The sequence below is a fragment of the Poecilia reticulata genome, linkage group LG16 (genome assembly GCF_000633615.1).
Source record: "Poecilia reticulata strain Guanapo linkage group LG16, Guppy_female_1.0+MT, whole genome shotgun sequence".
Classification (NCBI taxonomy): domain Eukaryota; kingdom Metazoa; phylum Chordata; class Actinopteri; order Cyprinodontiformes; family Poeciliidae; genus Poecilia; species Poecilia reticulata.
In genome coordinates this window covers 16,970,882-16,995,624 of record NC_024346.1, presented here as the reverse complement: position 1 = coordinate 16,995,624, position 24,743 = coordinate 16,970,882, and the positions used below count along the sequence as shown (strand labels likewise).

At 38.0% G+C, this 24,743-nt stretch overlaps 1 protein-coding gene across 1 annotated transcript; it reads left to right on the top strand.

Annotated features, from left to right (window-relative positions):
- The first annotated feature begins 13,277 nt into the window (after positions 1–13,277).
- Positions 13,278–23,942, top strand: LOC103478628 (metalloreductase STEAP4-like). Its single transcript, XM_008432598.2, has 9 exons — positions 13,278–13,612; positions 13,738–13,847; positions 14,017–14,085; positions 14,946–15,030; positions 18,983–19,261; positions 19,348–19,442; positions 19,552–19,705; positions 19,843–20,013; positions 22,983–23,942. Exons 1-9 carry the CDS (start codon positions 13,391–13,393, stop codon positions 23,241–23,243), a joined length of 1,446 nt encoding a protein of 481 aa, XP_008430820.2. The 5' UTR covers positions 13,278–13,390; the 3' UTR covers positions 23,244–23,942.
- Positions 23,943–24,743: the final 801 nt, after the last annotated feature.

Below are 24,743 nucleotides of genomic sequence, written 5' to 3'. Positions count from 1 at the left end.
CTTCCACAGCTCTGGAGATTTCTTCCCTTCTCTGCAAAGTCCTAGAAATGTACAACTTTAAAAAAAAAAAAAAAAAAACAGGTGAGAGAAGAATTACTAATAACTTAATGAAACCTCAGTTTGAAAAAAATAAATAAATAAACCCCTTAATGAATATACACAGTCCAGGACCCACAAATTTACTTTTTAGCAACTACAATGTATTACGTTTAAGAATGAACTTTTGTTTGATATTGCTGAAAACTTTCTTTTGCTTTTCTTTGGCATCAGCTGGAGGCAGAAGTCAAAGTGTTTGGACGAGAGGCAAGACGTTATCACCCCAAGCCGGGACTAAGTTTGCAGGGTGCATCTGTATTCTATGTTATAGCTGCAGCTGGGTGTATGGGCTGGCCTGTTCTTGCCTCCAATCTATATGTGCTATTTATATGCTGCAGCAGTCGGTGGAGGCAGACAATGGTAGTAATTGAGACACCTGGACTCTGCTACCTCCTTTAAAACCTTGCCTCCCTGCAATCAAGATGGGCTCTTGTCTTTGTTTCCCTCCTCAAACAATGCAAACATTTCTGTATTGTACACAGAGGATCAGTAACCGCTTATTATAATATGCCACATCTCATATTCTATTCATGGTCTTGTGATTTATGTTATTGTCTTTTGTAAAAGAAAAAAAAAAGCACGTTTCTTATAGTGTTAAAATTTTGTTTGGAACTGTAAAATATTTTGAATACAGAAGAGTCTTGGAAGTGATGGACAGTTGATCCATTTTACTTTCCAGTTCACTTTAATATGAGTGAAGCATTTAACTGTTCAGAGTTATTAAAATGTCACAGTAAAGTGAAGTACAGAGAAACTGTTTTCCACAAAGAACACCACAAGAACATCGCCATGACACTTCTTGCATAATGTGAGTTTCATCATCCGTGTATTACGGATGCAGTCAGTCTGTCTCAGCCATGATGATATCATGTTCTGGTTTCTGTCATAACTTGTCAAATGAAATCATGTCCAGCTTCAAACTGACACGGAGAGGGTGGATCGGATCCCGAGGCTTTTTCACAGAGTGTGCATGAACATGTTTGTGTTGTATTGAAAAAAAGGCTGTGCAACCCATACATCGTAGCAAAAATATAATGCAGTCTGGTCTATGAAAAAAAAAAGAAAAAAAGGTGCAAATACACACGCAGTGAGACACACACGTGCACACACCCACACACACACACCCACACACTCAAATACTCCGGTGTCAATCTACAGCTCCAGAACTTGCAGACTAATTATGGCCCTCTGCTGACACAAAGAAATTCTTCTGACCCTCTCTTTGAATCCCTGCAGCTACCTGACAGCCTACGTGACCTGAACAAAGCTGAGAGGATTAGAGTCCTCATTAACGCACTTTCATGCAAGCACACATTAGCAAACAAAAACACGTGAGATGGTCCACTGTCATTACTTGCCTTACAGAAAATGAAAGATAAAGGGCTAAATTACTAGAAGGAATGAAATACACCTGAAAATGTTTTATAATCAATCGCACAAATCACATTGAGTTTTAAAAATAATATTTAAAAGTAATAAACTTGCCATTCGTAACTCAAGGTTAATAATTTTTTTAGGTTTGGTTTGAGGGAATTTAAGGGTGTTTTAATGACTCCAGGTCAGCTTGCATGCAAACGTATGCATCATGTGTAAGCTTTTGCAGCATTTAACCTTTACACATTTACTGCAGGAAAAAAATAACCAAAACCCATTACAACACAATTCAAAGTGTCTTAAAGCATCAGAAATCAAAATGTAATGTTCCTGCCCTCAATCTGGAAATGATAAAAGGACAATTTTGAAACATGTTTTTCAAAATCTCTCATTCCACAGTTAGAAACTATTAACAGGAGGAAAATATCAACACAGCTCTCAGTCCTTCCAGAGGTTTATGAATTTTATATTCACCATAAGAGGGAAATTTTGGAATTGCAAAAAGCACAAATAAAAGAACTGTTTATTTCAGTTCATAGCAGAAATGTAATGTGAGATATAGCTCTCTCACAGATTTTTTTCTTTCTTTTGTTGTGTAAGATGTCTAAGCTCACAAAACCAGATTTAATATGAGTCAGAAATAACTGACATAAATGCAAAATGCAGCTTTCAAAGAATGAGGATAAAGGAAAACAGGCTGTCCAAACCAACCTGGCCCTGTGTGGAAATAAGTTTACAGTTAAGCTCAAGCCCATTCACATTCATTCCAGATTTAGATTAAAAATCATATTATAAAGTTACCAAAATGTTTCTCTGACTAAAACAATCATTAATGCTTTTGAATGACCCAGTCAAAGTCTTGATTTGAGCCTGATTGAGAAAGGTAAAGATTGGGTTGATGGCGAGTCGGCCTTCTAACCTCAAAGCTGGTCGTTACTAGAGCACCGGATAAATATTAATACGCCAGCGGAAACATGCAAAAAGCTGTTCCTCTAGTGTAAGAAGGATCTGATGTCTGTGATTTTAATAATTGAGAAGAGCATAAATAACTTTTGACATTCATTCATAAATTGTAAATAAATCAAATAAAGATTGTCTTTAACTGCAGTAGTTATGCATTAAATATTTTATCTGCAAAACTCTGGGACATGCGGTTTGCAAATATATTAATTTGAAATTAAAACAGAGAGAACTCAGTGCAGCACGGTATTGATGCCGAGGATCCAAATGCCATCAGGAAAAAGGCAACAAAAAAAAAGCTGAACTTATTTAATGAGGAAACACACATACAGTGGAGGAAAACAAAAAGCATCATCACCAAGGAGAAACCCGGCAAGGAAAATGCAGGAAACAGGAAGAGCTGAGGGATTAAACAGAGATTGTTAAATGTTGGGGAAGTGGATAACTGAAATTCAACCCAGCAGAGTCTAATTATTGGCTGCACTGGAGCTGAGGGAAAATATCTAATTGACATAAAGCCACGTAAACACGGCAAGGTACAAATAGAATGGCCTAAATAAAACATGACGAAAGACTAATAATTATCTCAAAACTGAAAAACAAACGAATTACAAACCTCAAAGTCGATGTTGTCATGACTTGCAGCATGTCAACACCGTAATCATTTGAACTTTAGGTAACGATACGCAGCTTGAAACCTTAGTGTAGCTGTAAAGTTCAGAGTGTGCAACAGCAATTTTTCATCTTCTACAAAAGATTCAGAGGCTTAATAGACTGAGAACGGCAAAGTGCTGCTCAAAGTAACTAACTCCAAGCAGACTTGACAGGAGAAGGTCATTAACAACAGAATTTCTGTCACAGTCACACACAGTCACCTGATGTGCTTTGGGGGCTTGCAGTCGTTCTCTGTTTTATCCTATGCCGTTAGAAACAATGGATCCATTATTCTTAACTTTAAGACTTTAAAAAATGTGAAAAATCTTTAGTAAATCTAAGGAAACTTAACTACAGAGAATTTTTATGGATACAAATAGTGATTCACAAAGACAGCAAAGGTGTTAAAACACAAAGAAATTAAAGCATATTTAAAAGAGAGAGAATTCATGACAGTGTCTCTGTGTGTGCATGGACGGTGGTTTGTCCTGTGGGTCTCTATGTTGCCCTGTGATGGACTGGGGATCTGTTTAGGTTGTACTTCACCTCTCGCCCAATGACAGCCGGCGATAAGCACCACACTTCCTGTGACCCTACAAGGATAAGTGAGTATAGACAATGGATGGATGGAGTTTGTTCTCCATTCATTCAATTTTAGACAGTTGTTTTACTGAACAAATACTTATTTACCTGATTCTGCATGCCCACCGTCAGGCTGTCCATTGTTTTTGCCTGCTTTTCTTTGCTGGCTCACAGGGGGTTCGGTCCTATCTTCAGCAGTCACTGAGCAAGAGAAGTTCTACACCCTGGAAAGGTTTTCAGGTCTTTACAGACTGGGGTCCCACACCACTATAATCTAAGACAGTCAAATGTGAAATTCAAGATGGTGCAATTAAAACCAAAGTAAACAAACTCTTTTGGAGCAATTGCCATGTGTTTTTCTGTATCAAAAGATGTTAGGCTTACAAAGTTGCATCAGATGAAACAAACAAACAAACAAACAAAAAAAACGTAAAGAATGTCATTTTGATAAATTAAATGTTTGGATAAAATGTGCAACATGAGATTTGGCCAAAACTAAAAACAACATATGATAAACAAATTGTAAGGAGCTGGCTGATTATTTTGCTTGCTAGAAATAACATTGTTGTTCTCATTAAGTTAAAATTCCCAACCTGGATGCCTGTTTATCCTGGAGTCAAATGCGATGACACATGGGGGACGTGTAAAAAAATAAAACAATGAAACAAGCAAAGTTCAGACTTTAGCGTGACTCAAGTATTTAGAAACAAGATAGTTCTGCACTGACAGCTTAATAAGCTGAGAGGAGGGCAATGGTTTTTATCACAAACGATTTAAGAGACTGATAAGATCCAACAGAAGGCCTATATTTTAAGTGATTGCTTTTAAGAGGTGGCTTTACAACCTGTCATATGACAGAGTGCAGTTTACTTTTCAAAACTGCTTTGCTTTGTGTTCAATTAAATACATTATGACATAATATAAAAATGTTACTTTGAATCATTCATCAGAAATGATTAGAGATTGTATTATTGTCTGTCAAAAACCTCGTAGCATGAAAATCGTTATATCCTGAGACAAAAAACCACAGAATTCAAAGAATGCACTTGTTTTTTTAATAATGATATTCACTATAAGCAACAAAATAAACTCACTCGGCACTTTAAATGATTTTTATTTAAAATGGCTTCTTTGTAGACTTATGGATAAAAAAAATGAAAAAGATAAAAAAAATAATGGAAATATTTTCAGTACTGGAATAGTTTGCTATTTCATATATGTTTCTGAAATGTGTTCTGGTGAAAGCGAAGGTCATCAGCAAGCCTACTCACACTAATTATGCGTATTCTTGTCAGAGTTCAATGCTCTCAGCGTGGTCACGCAGTAATTAACCTACACATGCCGTGCAAACCGGCTTTCCTTTTGTGCTTTTTATGTCTCTTCCTCCCTCTTTCTCCCACACATGCACTCACACAGGAATACAGAGCAACTGCAGCAAATCTAAATTGCGTTTCTCACTTGCCACCACTTTTCCATCTGTATCCTTACAACGGAGGTCAATTTTTATTCACCGGAATATTTTAACGCAGTCGTTTGCACACTGACAGGATTCGTGGGGATTATAATTCAGTGTTACTTTCCCTTATTCAATATTTGCATGACGCTTGTTTTTGACCATTAAAACAAAACGTCTTATGTCTATTGGATTTGAAAAGAATGATAAAAAAAAAAACATTTTAAAAGATTGTAGAAATTATTATGATTGTAAAAATAGCTCAGATTGCTTATATCTACTGAATTTAATAGAGTTTTTCCTGCTGCTTTATAATTTGTGTTATTTGCTTCATGAACCAGATGCTGAGGCAGAACAGGCAGTAAAAATCTAAAGATGTAAAAAAAAATCTGGAGATAAAATCAGACTCCGCAGAATCCGAGTGAATCAGGCCCAGTGTGTGAACAGCTGCTTCCAGACTTTTATTGCTGATGCGGCGGTGTGAGGCTGAAGAAACCCCTAAAATGAAACCTTTTTGCTTTGTAAGCCATATGAAAGATTTTATAAGAATCTGAATTTGCACCTTTTAGTAGTCAAACAAAAATATAATATTTGACAAGTCTTAAAAAGTTAAGGAAATGTTAAGGTTCCTGTTTGTGACCTGCTTACATGCCAGTATAAACAACCTGGGTGTGTTTTGCTGCTGTTCAGCTGAATTCCCAGAGTGACTTTTGTTTTCTTTTCTGTTTTTACTTTGCTCCAATTTGAGCTGTTTCTGGTAGCTTGCTCTGGTCATTACTGAGATGAGTTGATTGTATCTATAGATCAGCACCATTTTGGAATCTCACCAGTAATAGAAGTGGACAGTTCACAAGACGCTGTTTCTGAGCTGCAACCTGAAGTTTAATTGTCCCAGAAAGCAAATCTGGGCAGTGTCTCTCTGCTGGGTTGGGAATGGAGTGTGTTTCCTCATGGGAGCGCGAGACGAGTTGTTTGGAGAATAGGAGGTCTGGGAGTCTTTGCTTGGATTGCTGCAATGTGGTCCTGATAAGCAGCAAGCACACACAAACCGATGGGAAGTGTGTGTCAGTGAGAAGCTCTGCATCTTCATAGTTCAACAATCCATGTGAGCATCGGTTCGACAGTTTTAATGAGACATTCAGACACAAATCTACGAGATTATAGAAATGAATGCTTTTTTTTTGTCACAAGCCAAAGACGATCTAGAGATAAATATTCTGTATTAAACTTGGATTTAAAAGTTTTGTCTGCTAATTAAAAAAAGATTGTTGCTTTTAAACTTCCAACATGCATTTTTAAACCGAAAGACAAGCCCTCATCGACGTCTTTTTTTTTTATCTCTCTCGTTAGATTTCATATGTTAAATAAATAAATGAATAACAACGAAGAGTTAGTCAGCGTACTCTAACATTTAACATGGTTTAGTCTTGTGTGTTACCCAAACACACACTCAGCATGCAGATGGAGGCACATTGCATTATACATTGAGTGATTTCTCCCCATCTTTTGCTGTCATTTCTGGTTTACCGCTTCTGCGTTTTTCCAAACGACTCCACCTGATGAAATGGATTGCAATTACATACAATCATACAACAACATATAACTGCACGCATTTATCCTGCTTAAAACCTTCATTACTGCAATTTGTGAATTGTTTGTTTTTCTCCATAAGTATATTTCCCTGCTAGACATGGAGACAGGACATGCAGGGACACGTGCCCTATGTTTTTTTGTATACACACACATTCACATTAGATCTCAATATGCATGTCAGTGAACTTGTAAAATAAAACTCCAGATTGAATACTCAGTGTCCAATGAAATATTTCTGTTTCTTCAATTTATGTGTCAACTACTGTAGAAAGTTCATAATGAAAACAATGAAAAAACAAAAAAAAGCTGTTATAGCAGTTCATGAATATTTCACATTACACTCTTTTACATTATTTTTCACTAATATATCTGCAAAAATGTTCTTATCTCTGCTAGCAAGCCCGTGAGCTGTTTAGTGATACAAAACATTACAATATTCAAGACAATGGAACATAACTGAGATGCAAAGAATGGAAAATAACAGTACAGCTGTAAGAGATTACTGTAGAAGACAATGAGTACATCTCCCTGCCAATGGAAAACCTACTCGAGACAGCAGCATGCACAACAATCTGCTGTGTCTTATCAGCACTGGCAGTGTGCTTGGTCGTATTCTTTCACGAAACAGGATAATGTGAGAGTATTGCCAGCCCTCCACACCCCCCACCACACGCATTCACATCACAGGGAAACCTATTAGCATTAGTATTGCACCAAAAGTCATAAACCTCTCCAAAAATCTTAATGACCCCCCATCCACTGACAGCAGCAGCAGGTAGAATGGTAAACAACACAATAAAAAGAGGAGGGAAACTCAACAACTCAGTTAGAGGTGCAAACCTCAGTAGTGAAAATAAGAACCAGGAAACACCACTGCACCATCTGGTTCGCTTGGCTGTTAGTTTTCAAATTAAATTGAAATTCAAGTTAAGGAAGCAGTGTAGATTGAAATGCCCAATTGATAGCAATGGCACAGACACAGCAATTTTTTTTTTTATAATAAAAACAATTATAGAAATGCTTATCTAGCAGTTTGACCACTGACAACAAAATTCAAGTAACTCTGTCTGTCTTTATCCTAATAGTTGATGCAAAATGATGTGGTTGAGGGATGTTGGTATTCACACACACCCTTCACACACAGCACAGACCACCTGGGGACACACTCTCCGCTTCGGTACTCACCACGCCCTAAGCATAAAGGTAACAGAGAGCTCCACACCTTTCTGCAGTCAACCTCCTTCATAGAGCAAAACTTTGCTCTACAGGGGAAAAGTGTAGTCACTTGATCTTCTTTGTAGGTATTTAATCCATTTTCCAGTTAACCAATCATCAGTCAGGTCTTATCCAGTGTAAAATTGACAAGATTGAGTGATAAAAAAAAAAACATTTTTCAGCTGGTTTATTTTTGACATACGTCCTCTGACTTTTCTCGAAGTCTGACATTGAAAATAACAATATGAGAATTAGGCATTCTTTCCAATATGGCCATAAAACACAGTTTTATTGTGTATGAATAAAGAAATGCTTTTGATGCTAGCAGTTTCACTTGGCCTTGTTGGATTCTTATTGTTTTGGTTCTTGTTCCTTTTTGATAATCCTGGGGGTTTTCTTAGAAATAATGCGACTCTTACTGGAATTTGTGACAAAGTGGGAAAACCTAGGAAAAAACTCAGAATGCATTGCAAATACATCATAAATCTGACACATATGAACAGATTGACTTAAACTGAGAGTAGGTCTTGATTAAACTGACCATGCTGCTCTCCTAACAGGTCTGCTGGCTTGAGTTTATTTTTCACTGATTATGGTTTCTTGAGAGCATAGCCTCTTGAAAGCACTAAATTTATAAAGGATATTTGAAGGGAAATGAGAACAAATGGCTTCTCTGCTCGTTAGAGCAATTTTTATCCCATTGTCCGCTTTAGTTTCAAACAATAACTCACCTAATCACCATTAATCATCTCACTGCTCATTACACTTGTGCAAATTGCATGGTGCCTATCCCACACTTTACCCTCGATTGCCATCCCTAAAAAACCCCCCAAAAACAGACCTTCATATTGCACCTCTGATACGTGTAGGGTTTTCATCCTTGCAGAATTAGACTTCTGCGTCAGCTTTTTTCTACCTTGTCAGCTGTTTCACTTGACTGGAAGCATGGCTGAGGAGATGAGGCGAAAAATTCTTTAGGCATATTTCAGCCTCATAATGGGCTGTACCTCCTCCTCCTCCTCCGAGGAGGGGCTGCGTGGACGTACGCTATTTGCAGGCCACGGCTGTTTGTCAAAGATATCATTATATAGGATGATGGTGATATGTAGCAGATTTTAATCTGGGCTATCACAGTAGCACAAATCAAAAAAGGACTGTTCAGTTTCATCCTCTCCTCGTCCTTAAGAAGAGAGACACGAGGGGTGAGTGAAGGTGAAGAAGTCAGATGAAGCAAAAGGATTATCAAAGCCTTCTCTCCAAGCATCATCTTTGTGGAGGCATTCACACTTTCTCCCCTGTTTTTGAAAGGGTGAACCCTAAAAAAAAAACAAAAAAAAAAACAAGCAAGCCTGTGTAATTCGGCAACGATGTGCAGAGGACAAAAGAAGAAAATCTCTAAATCTGAAGTTTTATGCTGCTTCTTCCCGCCTCTGATTCCTGTTGCTTGGCCTGCCAGATAAGGTTCTCGACTTCAAATGTGCAGCCTGTGCTCTAACCGCTACAGCAGATACAGGGGATGAGTCGGGATACTCGGTGCAGCATGCATGCTTGTTACTGATAATGGAAGCAATAATTTTACATTTGCAGCCTGTGAACATGCACGGAACCGTGCAAAGGTATCCATATCACTAAAACTTTTTCACATTTGCTCATCTTACATCAACAATCTTTGACATTTAATTGGGATCTATGTGATACACCAATACAGGATAGTGTAAAAAGAAGTGATAGGAAAAAGGAATTATGGTTTTACAAACAAAAATCTAAAAAGTGTGGCATGCATTTGTATTAAGCCCCCCATTGATAGAGCAACACAAACACCAGAGCAATCATTGGCTTGAGATGTCTCCTAGTTCATAAACAGGATCACGTGTCTGACATGACTTCTTTGTAAAAATGGTTGTTTTAATTGTGTGGAATAAAACATCCATCCATCCATCCATCCATCCATCCATCCATCCATCCATCCATCCATTTTCTTGCACCCTTGTCCCTTAGTGGGGTCGGGAGGGTTGCTGGTGCCTATCTCCAGCTAGCGTACCGGGCGAGAGGCGGGGTTCACCCTGGACAGGTTGTGGAATAAAACACACAATCAAAAACCTTCATTGTTGTTCCTTGTCCAGCCTTCTTCAGAGAGGCTGGACAAGGTTGATGGTAAGCTGTATAGAGCTCATTACTGATGAACCTTGACTGAAATGAGACAAAAATACAAATGCACAGCTTACTTTATGGACTTTTATAAACCACCCTTTTGGTTCCACTTCATTGCATGTTGTGAAAGGTTGCAGGGTTAATTTGATGTGAAAAGTTTAAGGAGCATAAACACTTTCGGAAGGCACCATAAAGTTTCTTTGGTGTCATCGAAAATGAACTCAGACAATCATTTGCACACAAGCTAATTAGTTTCTTAGAAGAAAAGTAGTGTATCCACAAAAAAAAGAAGATATTCTTTAATCCGACTGTTTCTTAATCTCCTTAAAGCAGTTTTCAGTGTTTTATAATGACCATTCCCAATTTGCTCTAGAAAGCCACTAATAGAATATTAATGGAATATTAATGTGAATCCTTTGGAAACTTCTGGCTATTATAATTGTCTTTGTTCTACTTGGAGAAATTTCAGTCCTGTATAGCATCTCTTTTTAGTGCCCCAGTCTCTGAGATTTTCTGTGCTTTTTCTTTGTACTTTGTGCAGTATCTTTCATTACATTCCTTTCCTTCTATCAGTTTTTTTCTTTCTTTCTTTTTTTTTTTTGTACCAAGATCATAACCTGAGCTCAGTTAGAACTTACATCTGAAGCACATTTTCAATGCAGTAGCACAGTAGCAATCATCAAACAGAAATTCCTCAAAAATCACGCGTCCTGCAGGCCATTCCTTTGCCATTGTAGCAGCATGAAGCTATCCACTATATGCACGCTCTAACTGGAAGCTGTCTTAACAACTGCACTTCTGATGTCTTCTGATGACTGGAAACAGCTGGAGTCTCCCAAATAATTTCCGACTAGAACTATGCATGAGCGGCACGTCGTCTCACTCTGGCCTGTTCTTGCTGGCAGTGCAGTCGAAATGTGTTGCAAATGTACAGTGCATTCTTCATTTTGGTCTCCTAAAATTGCAAAATAAATGTTTCATATTCATGCTTTTCGGTTCTTAATAAAAGTCAGAACAATGCAAAGAGAATCATCAGAGCTTATGGATTGTTCAAATAAATCTCAAACTGAAACTCTTTTCTGATGTGTATAAAATGAAGTGTGAGAATATTTTATTATGACTGAGTGAATAATTGTTAAATGTAAAAATATAATTTGACATTTAACTTTCGAAAGTTAAGCCCAAACTCTCAAAAGTTTGGGCTTAGTGACAAAGTTGAAGTTGTCTATTGTTATTCCTGAATAACAAAGAAGAAATGGATGGAAAATAGTTAAAGATCCCCCCCATCTGTTTCCTACACCTGAGTAAAAGTTACATGCTATCCTGCTGGTATCCACTGCTACTTTTACATTTTGTATAAAATTTTTCCAAATGTTTTACCACATTTGGTAAAACACACCAAATAGAGTGTGACAGATATAACATTCAATACTTTGTGATCCATCATCCAAACACACACATTTACATCTAAAGACAGATTTTGTTTTCCACTGCACGTTGTGAAACAGCGCAGCCAGACTTAATGTAGCGTCTGCTGAAATTAGTTTTCAAGCTTTTCCACAGATTCTCAGCTGGATCTAGGTCTGGACTGAGATGCTCTAACTCATGACTGCATGCTTTACAAACAACGTTCTGCAATATATTTAAGATAAGAGAGAAAGTGAAAGCCTGGAGAGCTAATAGGCATCACCTAGCTTTTCTGTTCATTTTATGTTTTTATGTCATAAAAAATGTATCTTGGTTTCATGTGTCCACAGTAATTAATACTTCTGCAGAATAATGTATGGTAAGCACGTTGATCAACATTTAATTTTGAAGTCAGATCGACGCACATGTCGAGAAGTATTAGAAACCCCAAGGGAGCGACAAGGGAAGGTAACAATCAATCTGCACACGCATTATAGAGGCAGAGGCTTTGGCTCGGATGGCACCATTACAAACATCTCTGGATACATTTACATAGTTGACTCAATAGATATTATCTTGTGGACACACTGTAGAGGTTCTTAATGGAACAGCAATAGCTATAGAGGAAGGAAAGTGTTGCTGTGACTGTACAGAAAGACTGAAATGTGGGAAAGAACACGAGCAGATCAAGAAAAAGGAGTTTCCCCAGAGGCAAAGCAAGTAAATGAGTCATTATAGTGGATGTACTATCAGGTACATTCTAACAGCACGACAACTGAATGAATGCCTTAAAAGTTAGGCATAAAAGGGTTTTTCATTTTGCTGCAATATCCCCCTTGGTAGACATTAATGCTTTAGTTATGGACCCGACTGTAAAACCTCCGGAGGTAGGCTGCTTATCGCCCATAAACATTGGCGGAGATGTATATGTAAAGCGTGATTGCTGCTTTTATGGAAAAGAGCATTATTGTGCAAAACAGTTAGTAAATTTGATGTGATTTTGTGTGTCGTCTCTACAGCCAGGTTGTTGCCCTGTCTGCACAGCCAGCTTCCCAGGTGCAGCACATCGCAGCTGAGACCTCACTCTCTGATCGTTCTGACCCGTTTCACACACAAAGGCAACCAGAAACTTATAGGCCCATGCAACAAATTGCAAAGCAAAACAGCCGCACGCAAAACAGGAACATATATATATGCCAGGCTTAATTTCTGCTCTGCTGAGTCTGTCGATGTCGCATCTTTGCAGATGTTTTAGCCACGGGGACAGGGAAACACTGAATTTGCACAAATTGTCTTTCTAGCCATTTGGCTGGAACAGCAGGTTTTGAAATGATAATGAATACGTGGGCCAGGATCTCCCACATGGCGCCGTGTCTAGTGTGGAAACAGAAGATATAAAAGATGGCAGCCCTGGAAAGCAGAAGAATAGTGATTTTTTTTTTTTTACTAATGTGAAATATGAAAATCAGATTCTGGCAGTACAGGGATGATAACGCAGTCTGTGTTTCTCAGAAGGGATAAATATCTAAAAGGAAGAAAATGGTGAGTCTGTAGGTAATATTTTCACTGAAGTGTGTAGAGGGTTCTGCATGCTCCTCATTTACTGCTATAAAATCATGCTGTTTTGTAGCACAATTTAAAACAACCAAGATGTTATAATAATAGTAATAAGAATAATAATAATAAGAAAACTGCTAAAAAAAAACAGCTACTGAAACTGAGGCTGCTCCGCTGCCACACTCCATCACACGTGCACTTAACTGTAGATCGTAGGTGTGATAAATACAAACCCAATGTCTCTTATGTCATGCAGACAGAGGTCAAAGGGAAACGGGGAGAGGCGGAGTAAAGGTCAGACTCCACAGCACTATAACTGCACAGCATGGAGGCTCTAAACATCCAAACATGAGCGTGATGAGAGGCAAGTCTGAGGAGGAGATGAAGCAAAACGGCATATCGCTACATCCTCTGGATGTGGCAGCTGGCCCTGAGCCAGAGCTGCTGTGCATATTTGGGACCGGGGACCTGGGGCGCTCTCTGGGCCTCCGTCTGCTCCAGTCTGGCTATGGAGTTGTGTATGGCAGCAGAAAACCACACAGCTGTGGCCCTTTGCCGCAGGGAGCTCAGGTACACGTCACTGGAGCTGGAGGATTTCTCTCAAAAACTGAAGAAAGGGGACAAACATGTGTGTGTCATGTATGTAATTATGTAATGAATTATGTGTTGAAAAGCTGAATAGATGCTTTGTACAGGTGATGACCCATGCAGAAGCAGCCCAATCCTCTAACCTGATCTTTATTTGTGTTCACCGTGAACACTACGAATTCTTGACAACAATGGAGCATCATCTTAAAGGGAAGGTAAATAAACACAAACCAACAATGTAGTTTGATTGTTTACATCCAGTGGCTATCAGATGTTTTCACTCTCCTTGATTTTTTCCCTCTTTAATGATTTTAGAACTGTTATGATCAACAAAATGTGGATTTTTTCTAAAACAAACTTTTTAAATGTATTTTGTTTTGAGGGTAATTGCTGGATCTCAGTAACAACCTCAAAAAAGGCATGTACCCAGAAGCCAATGCTGTCTATTTGCAGAGGTAACAAACTCCAAACAAAGTGCAGAAGAAAAACAAAAACATTTCAGGATTGTACATTGTTGTGTGCTCTCTGCATGGTAAGACAGTTGTTAGCCCTGTTGCTAAGCAAATAATTTAAGTTTAGATTCTTTTATCCATCACATGGCCTTTGCTTTACTCTTCGTAAAACTTCAGTCTGGCTTCAATGTAAAATGTTTTACTCGTCGCACGCCGTCCTCGGCAGCTGAGCTTGTTCGTTCTCTTTCTGACTTTACAGACGTGGACTTTTATGCAACATTTTAGTTTTTGGAGACTTGCTTGAGCATTTTATGTTATCCTCTCAGGTTATTATGGTGGTTAAATGTGGGCATGCAGGCTATTGCTCAAAATGTCCTTTACATGCACCTTAAAGTGAAAAATGAGATTTCAGATTCTTTTAAACCTTTTTCAAATTCTTTGCTAGGCTCATAGAATGACATACTCTTCTTTATGAGGTTTTCAGACTGCTCTTTTATTCCTGTAGGTGTTCCCTTTCAAATCAAAAGTCAGGAACAAAATCTGTCTGTGATTTAAACAGGGCAAGCCTCCATCACGATGCCGTGTACGGATGTTGTAATGTAACCATTTTCACCTGATGTGACAGACATTTGTGTGGGATTTTAGTCATTTTATGTGGTAAACACATGGGGGTGTCCTAATATATCCCTCACTTCAAATGATAAGAAATGATGTACAAAATGTGTTATTATGTCAGAAAAACAAAACATTAAAGGCTTTTGAAGCATGCCCTGCATGCAGACTGCAGCTTTCAGGGAAAATATGAAAGTGCTAAGACAGATTTCCTTTGAACCAATAAAAGTAAAATGCTGTGTGCTCTTCAGGCTGGTTCCCAGTGCTGCTGTGGTGAAAGGTCTTAGCACGCTGTCTGCCTGGGCCCTGCAGAATGGACATTTAGCAGGAAAACAGGTAAGGAGTAAGTAATCTTTCAGAGAACGTCGGTGGGATCAAGGCAAAATAACACCAGGAAGCTGCTAGGCATTAAGAAACACTTTAGCTGACAGGAAGGAAAGATACAAAGACAGAGCAGTAACAGGGAGGAGATTACCAACTTGATCTGTTCATGATGAGAAACACTTGACATCAAACCTGAAAAACAGTGCCTGCTTTCATCGCTTATTGTACATTGGGAGAAGTGCCTCTCAGATTTGTAAACATAAAAAAAGATTACTTCGTCATACACTGTGCACAACCTGGAAATGGAATTTATTTCATTTGCCTTCCTGCTGATAACTGATTGTATCAACTTTCCATCTGAGGAGTAAAGAAAATGAGGACATTGTAAAAAACAACAACAGAAAAAAAACACACACGCAAACACACCTTATTATGTTAGAAAGTTGAAAGCCCAGTGTTTATTGCAACCTTCATTTCAGTTTGTTTCAAGAGGAACACAAACATGCTGGAACCTCTGGAGACCAAACCTGAATCTGCCTCAAATCCTCTTTAGCACAAACAGTTTTTTTTATATGTGTACAAACACACGCACACACGCACACACACACACACACACGCACGCAGGCACACGCACACGCACGCAAACACGCATGCACGCAGACACACACCGTCGCTCACGCCTCTGTTTTCTTTGAAAACAGGTAAAGAACACAAGATGTGTCTCCAAATGTCTTTCTTGCTGCACATGTAGTCACAGTATGTATTCATGCACACGCATACATGCTTGCAAATGTGCACTATTCCCTGGCCAGCAATTTGATTAGATCCACAGCGGGGCTGTGGCGCTGTCACATTTACATTCAGATGGAGATTTAGTCTGTCGGCCGTCCCCTGCTGTTACTGGTGCAGTAATGTAGGCAGACATGGCTGACTGCCCAGTCCACTTATACACACACACCTGGGGAAAAGTGCTCTATCCTTCCGACTCTCACACACGCGTCAGGCTGCTCTCTCCAAAACTCTGCAGCGCTCAGTTTCTTACAAACAACTTAATCATCTTATCCCAGAGCTGAGAGGTAAAAATGATAAGCGTCAGCATGGCGAGATCTAGAAATGGGATTAAATCCTGAGTATATACGAAGTGGACATGTGTCTTTACAGAGTCAACCAATACAGATTCGCTTCAGCTCCAAAAATTACTCATAAAACACTGCGAGACAAACAAAAGAAGGGTTAGTCCTCAGACAGACTTTATTTGTAAAGTATGTTTTAGATTTTACTCTAAACAGATCAACTGATATTTCCAGCAAATAAACAAAACAAACAACGGTGATGCTGCAGGAAAAACCTACATTTTTATTGTCATTTAGAGTAAAATACAAAACAATATATTGAGGAAAAGCATGATTTGGTATCATGATTCTTGGTAATAATGATTGGATACAGTTGGACTTGAGAGCTTTTGTTGTATTTGCTCTGGTATTTTTTGTTTTATTACTATCACTTTGTTAATTTGTCAAGTTGAAGAGATCAGATTGAATTATTGTGAGAAAACCACAATTTCTGCATATTTGGATAAGCTTTGATTGCAACTGTAAAGAAATTCACCCTGATCAAACACACCCTATTTTCCCACATGCACAGTTTTCTAGTTTACACCAAAACATCATTCAACCCTTAGAAGCCAGACTTGACAAGGTCTTTCCCCACTAAGTGGTTCTAGTGGCAGGTCAGCTGCTTGTTTTCTATCAGAACATTTCCAGTTTTCTCAAACGTCAGGGCCTTCCAGTTCAGCACATTCCCTGGAGTGAAATTCAGATTGCCCACATAGTTTTGGATTTCACAGGAAGAAAGGACGTAGTTCCACATGTGGACATCGGTCATCATGCCGACAAAAGATTGCTTAATGTCAAATTTACCACCATAGCTGTCCTGTTCCTGAAAGAAAAGAACCACGTTCAGTCAGACTAACAATACAGTACATTCTATGCATAGACATCAGCTTCTTGATCTTGTTAATTTTCTGGATAAATATACCTGTCCAAGGGCAACAAGTGGTTTATCGATCTGTGATTCACTGATGAACTTCCTGACTAAAGGCTTTCCATTAAACCACAGTTGAGCCAATCCAGATTCAGAGCCCCATGTGGAGCAAATAGAGTGCCAGGTGTTCAACTCATAGTCCAGTACAGAAATTAGTCCTTGATTGGCCACATACAAGCCAACTGTATCAGCAGCTGTTGCTTTGCCCATTACAAAGCCATTGTCAGAATCTGGCCATTGTGTGGCCAGAGAAAAAAGACTGTGGGTTCTGCTGAGGTCTGTAAAGGACCAATCAGAAATTAAAAAAAGAAAAACAAACAACAACAAAAAAAATAATGACACAGTACACTTTATGTTACTTTTATCTCAGGTTTCCTCATGCAATTCATTTTGTCACAGCATTTAAATTGTGTGTGGATATATTCAGCATCACTCTGGCTGTGTTTGTTTCTTGTGGAAATGTAAACATTTTTCCTGATAGATCTATAAAACATGACATTTTAAAAATATAATAAAATTTTTTAGTTGATCATTTCAATGAAAAAAACAGGGTTAAAGACAACCATCATCTATCAGTCAAATATTTTTTGTGAAAAACAGACCTATCTGGAAGTATGCTCAAAATTCTTAGTTTCTTATTGATACTTTTCCCTATTTGGAGCAGCATAGATGAAGACCATGCATTCAATCAATTTCATTCTATTTAGCGACAGGTGTTGTTCTGATCTTACCTTTATGTCAAGGTCGTCTTGCTGTGGATGTAATGTGTGTGTTTTTATAGAGGTTCTTCCTCATTCTTCTTTGAGTCAATATATTGTTAAGGCACCCACTCTGGCAAATAACCAAAATGAAAAAAAAAAACAACAAACAGTTCTGCACGAAAAAAAAAAAATTGTTGTCATTTAGATATTAAATAAAATATTTATGTTGAAAGCATGATTTGGTATCATGATTATTGGTAATAATGATTGTATACAGTTGGACTTGGGAGCTTTTGTTGTATTTACTCTGGTATTTTTTGTTTTATTACCAGCACTGCTACCATTGTTAATTTATCAAGTTGAAGAGATCAGATTGAATTATAGTGAGAAAACCACAGTTTCTGCAGTTTTGGGAAAGCTTTGATTGCAACTGTTAAAGTCTAGAAATGTTCAATCTTGCAGGCCTATTTGGAAAGTAGAATTTCCTGCAGATTTGATGCCCATGCAAACAGCCATCTGGAGCTTTCTTATCTTCTAACTCTAACAAACTCTGAGTAACACTGAATATAACACCAAATTGAAAAGGGACTTCGAATAATTGTAGCAAGATGGAAGAAAAGACTTAACCAAAACAAAACTGTGCTAGAGCTTCTTGATTCTGTCAGCCTGTTTATCTGGATCATTTCACTCTTTTGACATAACATGTTTTTAATAAACAGCGTTTGAAGTACGTGTTTATAGTATCACATCAGCATGTAGGTTGGTCACATTTGTTGCTTTTTTTTACTTAAAACGTATATTCATATGTCCTTGTCCTTTGTAGAAGACTTTTTGTACCGTATACTTCTTTTTTGATCTGTGCTGCTGTTACACCCAAATTACCCCTTTGTGGGACAATAAAGGCTTTCTTCTATATACTAATTACTAATCACTGAATTAAAAAAATGAATAGAAGTCCTGAATTTAATCTAATTTTAACATTTCTTGTCACACAAATCAACGACAACTGCTTTCAGTTGGGATGCTTTCAGTGACATTTGGTCAAACATACACATCTGTTTAGATATTGCAAATTTTAAAGAAAATCATAGAAATAAAACTGTGGTGAGAATAAGAGCAGGAGATACTTCTCTCTTTTTTGGTATTTCAATTCTTGCCAACAATGTCTTCCAAATACTTTTCCTTCTGCACATTTCTGAAGTTACCTAAATTGTGTGCAGGTCTTCCTGTGTGGAGAAAGTGGAGAAGCAAAGCAGGCAGTGGCACACCTGGCTACCAAACTGGGCCTCACTGTTATGGATATAGGCTCTTTGTCAGCAGCTAGAGAGTTGGAGGACTTCCCCCTGAAATTGTTCCCGGAGTGGAGGCTGCCTTTGTCCATAGCTGTTGGCCTCACGGTCTTCTTCTTCTTCTACCTGCTCATTAGAGATGTTATCTATGCCTATGTTGAAAAGAAAGACGAGATCTCATATCGAATCATGGTGTCCCTGACCAGCAAGGTCGTGAGTTGTCCTTGATATCAAATCTTTTCTGGTATCATGTATATTTTTTTTTCTTAAAGGTGTTTTGTGAAATTGTGTTCTAGGTGTTTCCAATTGTGGCTCTTGGTATGCTGTCTCTCTGTTACCTGCCTGGCGCGATTGCTGCTTTTTTTCAACTCTACAGAGGGACCAAATACAGGTCTGATTATCACAGAAATAACAATAGAATGATAATTTGGTATACTATGTATGTTGTTTTTTGTAATATTAAATTAAATAGTATTTGCCTTTGGATTTTCTTTCTCCAGGCGCTTCCCTAACTGGCTGGACCGCTGGATGCTTTGCAGGAAGCAGATGGGTCTTGTTGCACTTGGCTTTGCTTTTCTGCACGCCATCTATACATTCATCATCCCTATTCGCTATTCTGTCAGGCACAAACTCATTTCAGGGGTGGTGGATGAGGTACAGCAAGCTGGTCCAAACCAGTTATCACATTTTTTAACAGTCATGCACGAAGAATAACATGGCATAAAACTTGCATTGATTTCTTCTTTCTTCCTTTGCCTCTTTCTTTCTTTTGCTATCTCGTTCTTTCTTAGATGAAAAACAATAAAACCACCCCATTTTACTTCGATAACACTAATGCGTGGCGTATGGACTCGTTTCTATCGCTGGGAATCCTGGGATTTTTCCTTTTCGTCCTGTTAGGGCTAACATCCTTGCCCTCTGTAGGCGGCTCCCTCAGCTGGAGAGAATTAAACTTTATTCAGGTCAGAGCTATGTTGGAAATGTGAATGCGTGTGTGAGTGCGTGCTTCACCTTTACGAGTATGAACATTATCAGACAGGTGGAGTAAATCAATCAGCAGAAAAGATCTTTAAGCGCCTTTGTAGAGGGCTATATTTTGACTTTCCAACTTCTTTTACGATAGCAATTAAAATTCTCCAAAAGCAGTAGCTGGCACTCGTTTCCCAGAGTGAAAGCCTGGTGGACTTTTGCCTGGGATTTTAAATGTTAAGTTATTCATTAAATAGAATTATGATACCTGGTGTTATTCCCAGCAGGGACATTGTTAATACAGGTCACAAGCCTATTTATGTAAAGGTCAGATCCATAAGTAGACACCAGAATGAGGCCCACAGAAAGACGCATAGGTCAAAATAATCCTTATGATCTGGAGGAAAGAGTTGTGAAAAACATTACACTTGAGATGGCAATTTTCAGCAAATATTTATTAAAGATGTGGTTTGTGTGCCTCGAAGGTCGTACGCATGTTGACGCACACAATGGAGGAGTTTGTTGTTTCAAACAGGTTAAGTTAGATATGCCCTGATCATCATTAAAATCAATATAAATAATTTGTTTGTGCTGTCTGAGCTTACAGTAATAAAATCAGCAGCCAAAAACTAAAGCTCCGAATGGAAGCAGTTGTCCAAGTAATTCACAAAATTAAGCTTCAAATAAGGCCTCTGGTGTTATGTAAAATTTGTCATCGTGAAATGAATTAATCTGCATTTTCTGCTCCTTTTTAGCACTTAATGTTTCTATCAAAAGAATAAAGAAGTTTACATGCAACTATAAATTTCTAGGAAAAATACCACTAAAATTACTTATTCATTAAATCAAAGAGTCCGAAGCAAATATATTTAGCAAAAACACATTTAATCTGTATGTAAAGCCACCTACATTTACAACTCATTATATTCATTGCAACGACCTGATAATGACATTCCTTCATCTCATCTTACACTCTCCTTGGCATGCTAAATGCTTGAAGTTGCCGACACTGCAACAGAGTTTGGCCTTTTTTTCTGCAGCTGATAAGTGTCTGACCACTAGGGGGCACTCAGACTGTTTGTCGAACATGTTACCATAATGATTAAGCACATTTTAGATATTCAGAAATGCATAGAAAAATTAACCTTGACACCAGCTTCGCTATTGATTACTGAATGGAAAATATAAATAATGCACAAAAATAAACATTGATTAAAGTTGCCCCTTCATTTTACAGAAAATTGATCTTTATGCTCTCTGTTTTTGAAAAGGCAAAACATTATTTTCAAGAATAGATTTTTGTTTAATTAAATGAAATAATCTGTGACCCAGTTTCGTAACTTGCCAATTAGTTTGGCCTATGATAATATAGTTTCAATGGGCTAGTTTGTGAAGAAACAGCAAGTGCTGCTATATTTGACTCATGATGCTACATTGTCTGCATTGCGTGTATTGTGAGAAAAACAAATTGAAACAGTTCAGTCTGTTACTGTTTCATCTGCAGAACAGAACAAGTTGTGCACATGACACTGTCTCATATTCTATTGTATCCAATGGTTGCCTAATCATCTTGGCCTCAAATTTAAAAGCGATGTGCTAATTTTATGATTGTCCCCAATTGGTTAAACAATTATTTGCTTACACTCTCCTTGCTTAACTCCCCGAGTTAAGCAAAAACAATGTCAGACTTCCCTCTCACTGCAGTTGTTTTAAGCACGGTGAAGTGAGTGAATCTTCATCAGTGTGGACAGAGCATGCTTTAAAATTAGATTAGAAAGGGTTATTACTGGGTTATTGCTGCATTTGTGGAGCACTTCAGTATTTCTTCTTTAGCAGTGGCACACATGTAAAGTATATATATGAAGTATGTAGCATGAAGTACAAATGAAATATTTAAGTTTTGACACTCATGCTATTGAGTCTTTTGAGATGTAGACATAATTGGTGCAATATTTGCAATTGGATGTTGGATGCAATATATGTTTCTTGAATAGAGAAAATGAGTGAGCAAAGATAAATGCAACTCTGCAAAAATATAAATAATAAATCTGACATGTTTAAAAATAAATTGTCTCTAGAATTGCAAGAACATTTCTTTTTGCTTTCTGGGCTTCCATTGACCCATAAATCTATAAGTTATACTGTTTTCATCAAAGGCAGGCTGTTGTAGAAGTAAAACTACTGTTAAAATAACCAGAAAATGAGAAGGTCTGTATTTTATGGTGTAGATTTTTGTACATATTTCTAACACAAGATCTTTACAAATCCCAAGTGTAACTTTTGACTTGAGCAAAAAATCCCACATACCTTGTAACACAAATGGCTCCATTTTTTTTAAAGTCTTAGCACAAGCACTTATTGTAGCAGGATAACCTAGAGTTGGGAAAAACATGGAGGAGTCTGGTTTGAGAAGCAACCCCTAGTGCAAATTCATGTCTGATATTTGTGTAATGGTCATTATAGAAGAGTTTATGGTGATATTTTTATCTTAGGTCAATTAAATATCAGTGACTTGTAGCTCAGGAAAAACATATTTAAAAAACAAACTTGTCAGAAAATAATATCACAAAATGGAATGAATTACATTATATCAATAAAGATTATGTTGAATAGGGATAAAAAAAGCAAAAGCAGAGCATGTTAAATGATTTTTTTTCCTGATCTAAGTGTTTCTTTAATCATAATACATTGAATTCTAAAAGTGTGCTAATTGCTGACATTTTGCAGACTTGTTTTGTATTAACTTTAATATGAAGTTTATTTTTAAGTCATTTATTCATTTAGTTAGATTAAAAACTTGACTTTTAATACCTTTAAACACCAGTCACCAGCTTTATACATGTAAACTTACACTTTTGATAGCTGTGGTCTCTCTGTCATCATGTCAGTGAAAACATCTATATTCTGAAATGTCCTTCTCTTCTTCAATGTTTTAAGTAAAACCTTTGTGCCATTTTTCCAGTCTAAACTAGGACATCTCACTCTGTTCGTTTGCACGGCTCACGGCTACATCTATGGCTGGAATAGATTTCTTCGCCCCTCAACCTACAAATGGTACACGCCTCCAGGCTACGTGCTCTGTCTGATCGTACCTTCTGTGGTGTTGGTGCTCAAGTTACTTCTTCTCCTTCCTTGTGTGGACCGGGGGCTCGCCCGAATTCGACAAGGCTGGGAACGGGCTCAGCCAAAGCAGATGGATGAAATAAAAACCACAAACCTCTGAACTTTGTTCTCAAAAGGCAGAGTATGCACAAGATACTTTTTTTTAACAATTTCATTCACATCTTAAATTAGCCACATACAGTAATTGTGGCAAAATGTTTTCAATGTGTAAACAGTTATATATTTTAGGTGACAACGAGTAATAAATTACCATAGTGAGATGTTAGACAAACAAAACAAAATTGGTTATTTTCACTTACTTGGGCAGTGTATCATTTATCCGCTATAGAAAAAAAAACAATAAGAAAAGTAGGTATTACAAAAAAGTAGGTAGTGCTATCATGAACAAGCAGAACTGTTAACTTCCTGTTTTACTTTAAGCATTCTTCTCTAAATAAATATACATATTTATATCCAACACCACGTTTTTTAGTAGTTAATGTGGGGAAGGTTATTGATTGGCTGCTTTAATTAGACAAAATTGAGACAAGTAAAGTTTTGACTTTTGCATTTGTTATGGATTCTGTCTTTTCCTCTTTCTCTTTTATCATCTTCTATCTGCTTACTCTCACACGCTGCAGCTTCCATAACCATGTTTATGTGTGACTGCTGCCAGTCATGTGTAAACAGACTGAAACTGATTAGACTACCCTTTAGAGAGGGTACAGAGTGCAGAGAAGAATAAAAGATAAACTTGCGCTTCAATCTAGGCCTCACTTGGTCGCATCCCTGAGGTTTGCTAAGTGACGCTCAGCACTGGATGGTGAATGTAACTCTGTATTTGTTCCATTTGTATGACATGTATGGCTTGTAACATTTGATCATTAAAACCTGTTTTAATATATAACCAAATCTCATTATTTCTTAAGGTAATTTACACTGAGGGGTAAATTCTGGTCGGGTGCTGAAACTGGTTAACGAACCTGGTGGAGCACAGAGACATAAATGAATGAACTCCAACACATCTGAGGTGTGGGAGAAAAACACGCTGCTTTTGTTTGTTACCTGGATGGTTACCTGGATGGCTACCTGCCTCATCACCAGGGCAGAGGTCTGTCTGATGAAGGAGAGGAAATAAGACATGATGCTTGCAGTGCTGCACGGCTCTGTCTATCTACACTTTGCGCCTACTGCAGTGGTGTCCAAAGACAATCCTTGAGGGTCTGCATCGTGCATGTTTCAGTTCTCTCCCTGGTTCAACACACTTGGATCAAATGATGGCTGATTAAAAGGCCTCAGTGGCACATTGACATGTTCCATGTCGATGTTCTTACCAACTGGTACAGAACTAAAACATGCAGGATGCTGAACTTGGATCGACTTTGGACACCACTGACCTAGCACATTCATGTTGACAGAAATAGATGTAGTGGGGCACGACGTGTGTGTGTTGGAGAGGAGGGGAAGTCTTGAGACCGGACAAACGAAAGATTAGCAACTGATAGAAAAAAAAGTACAACATGGCTTGTAGATGAGAGTTGGTTCAAGGCTAATGACTCAGAGGTAGAAGAGGAGAGGCAGGAACAGAGAGTATCTGTTGTTAAGGATACAAAGTCTGGAG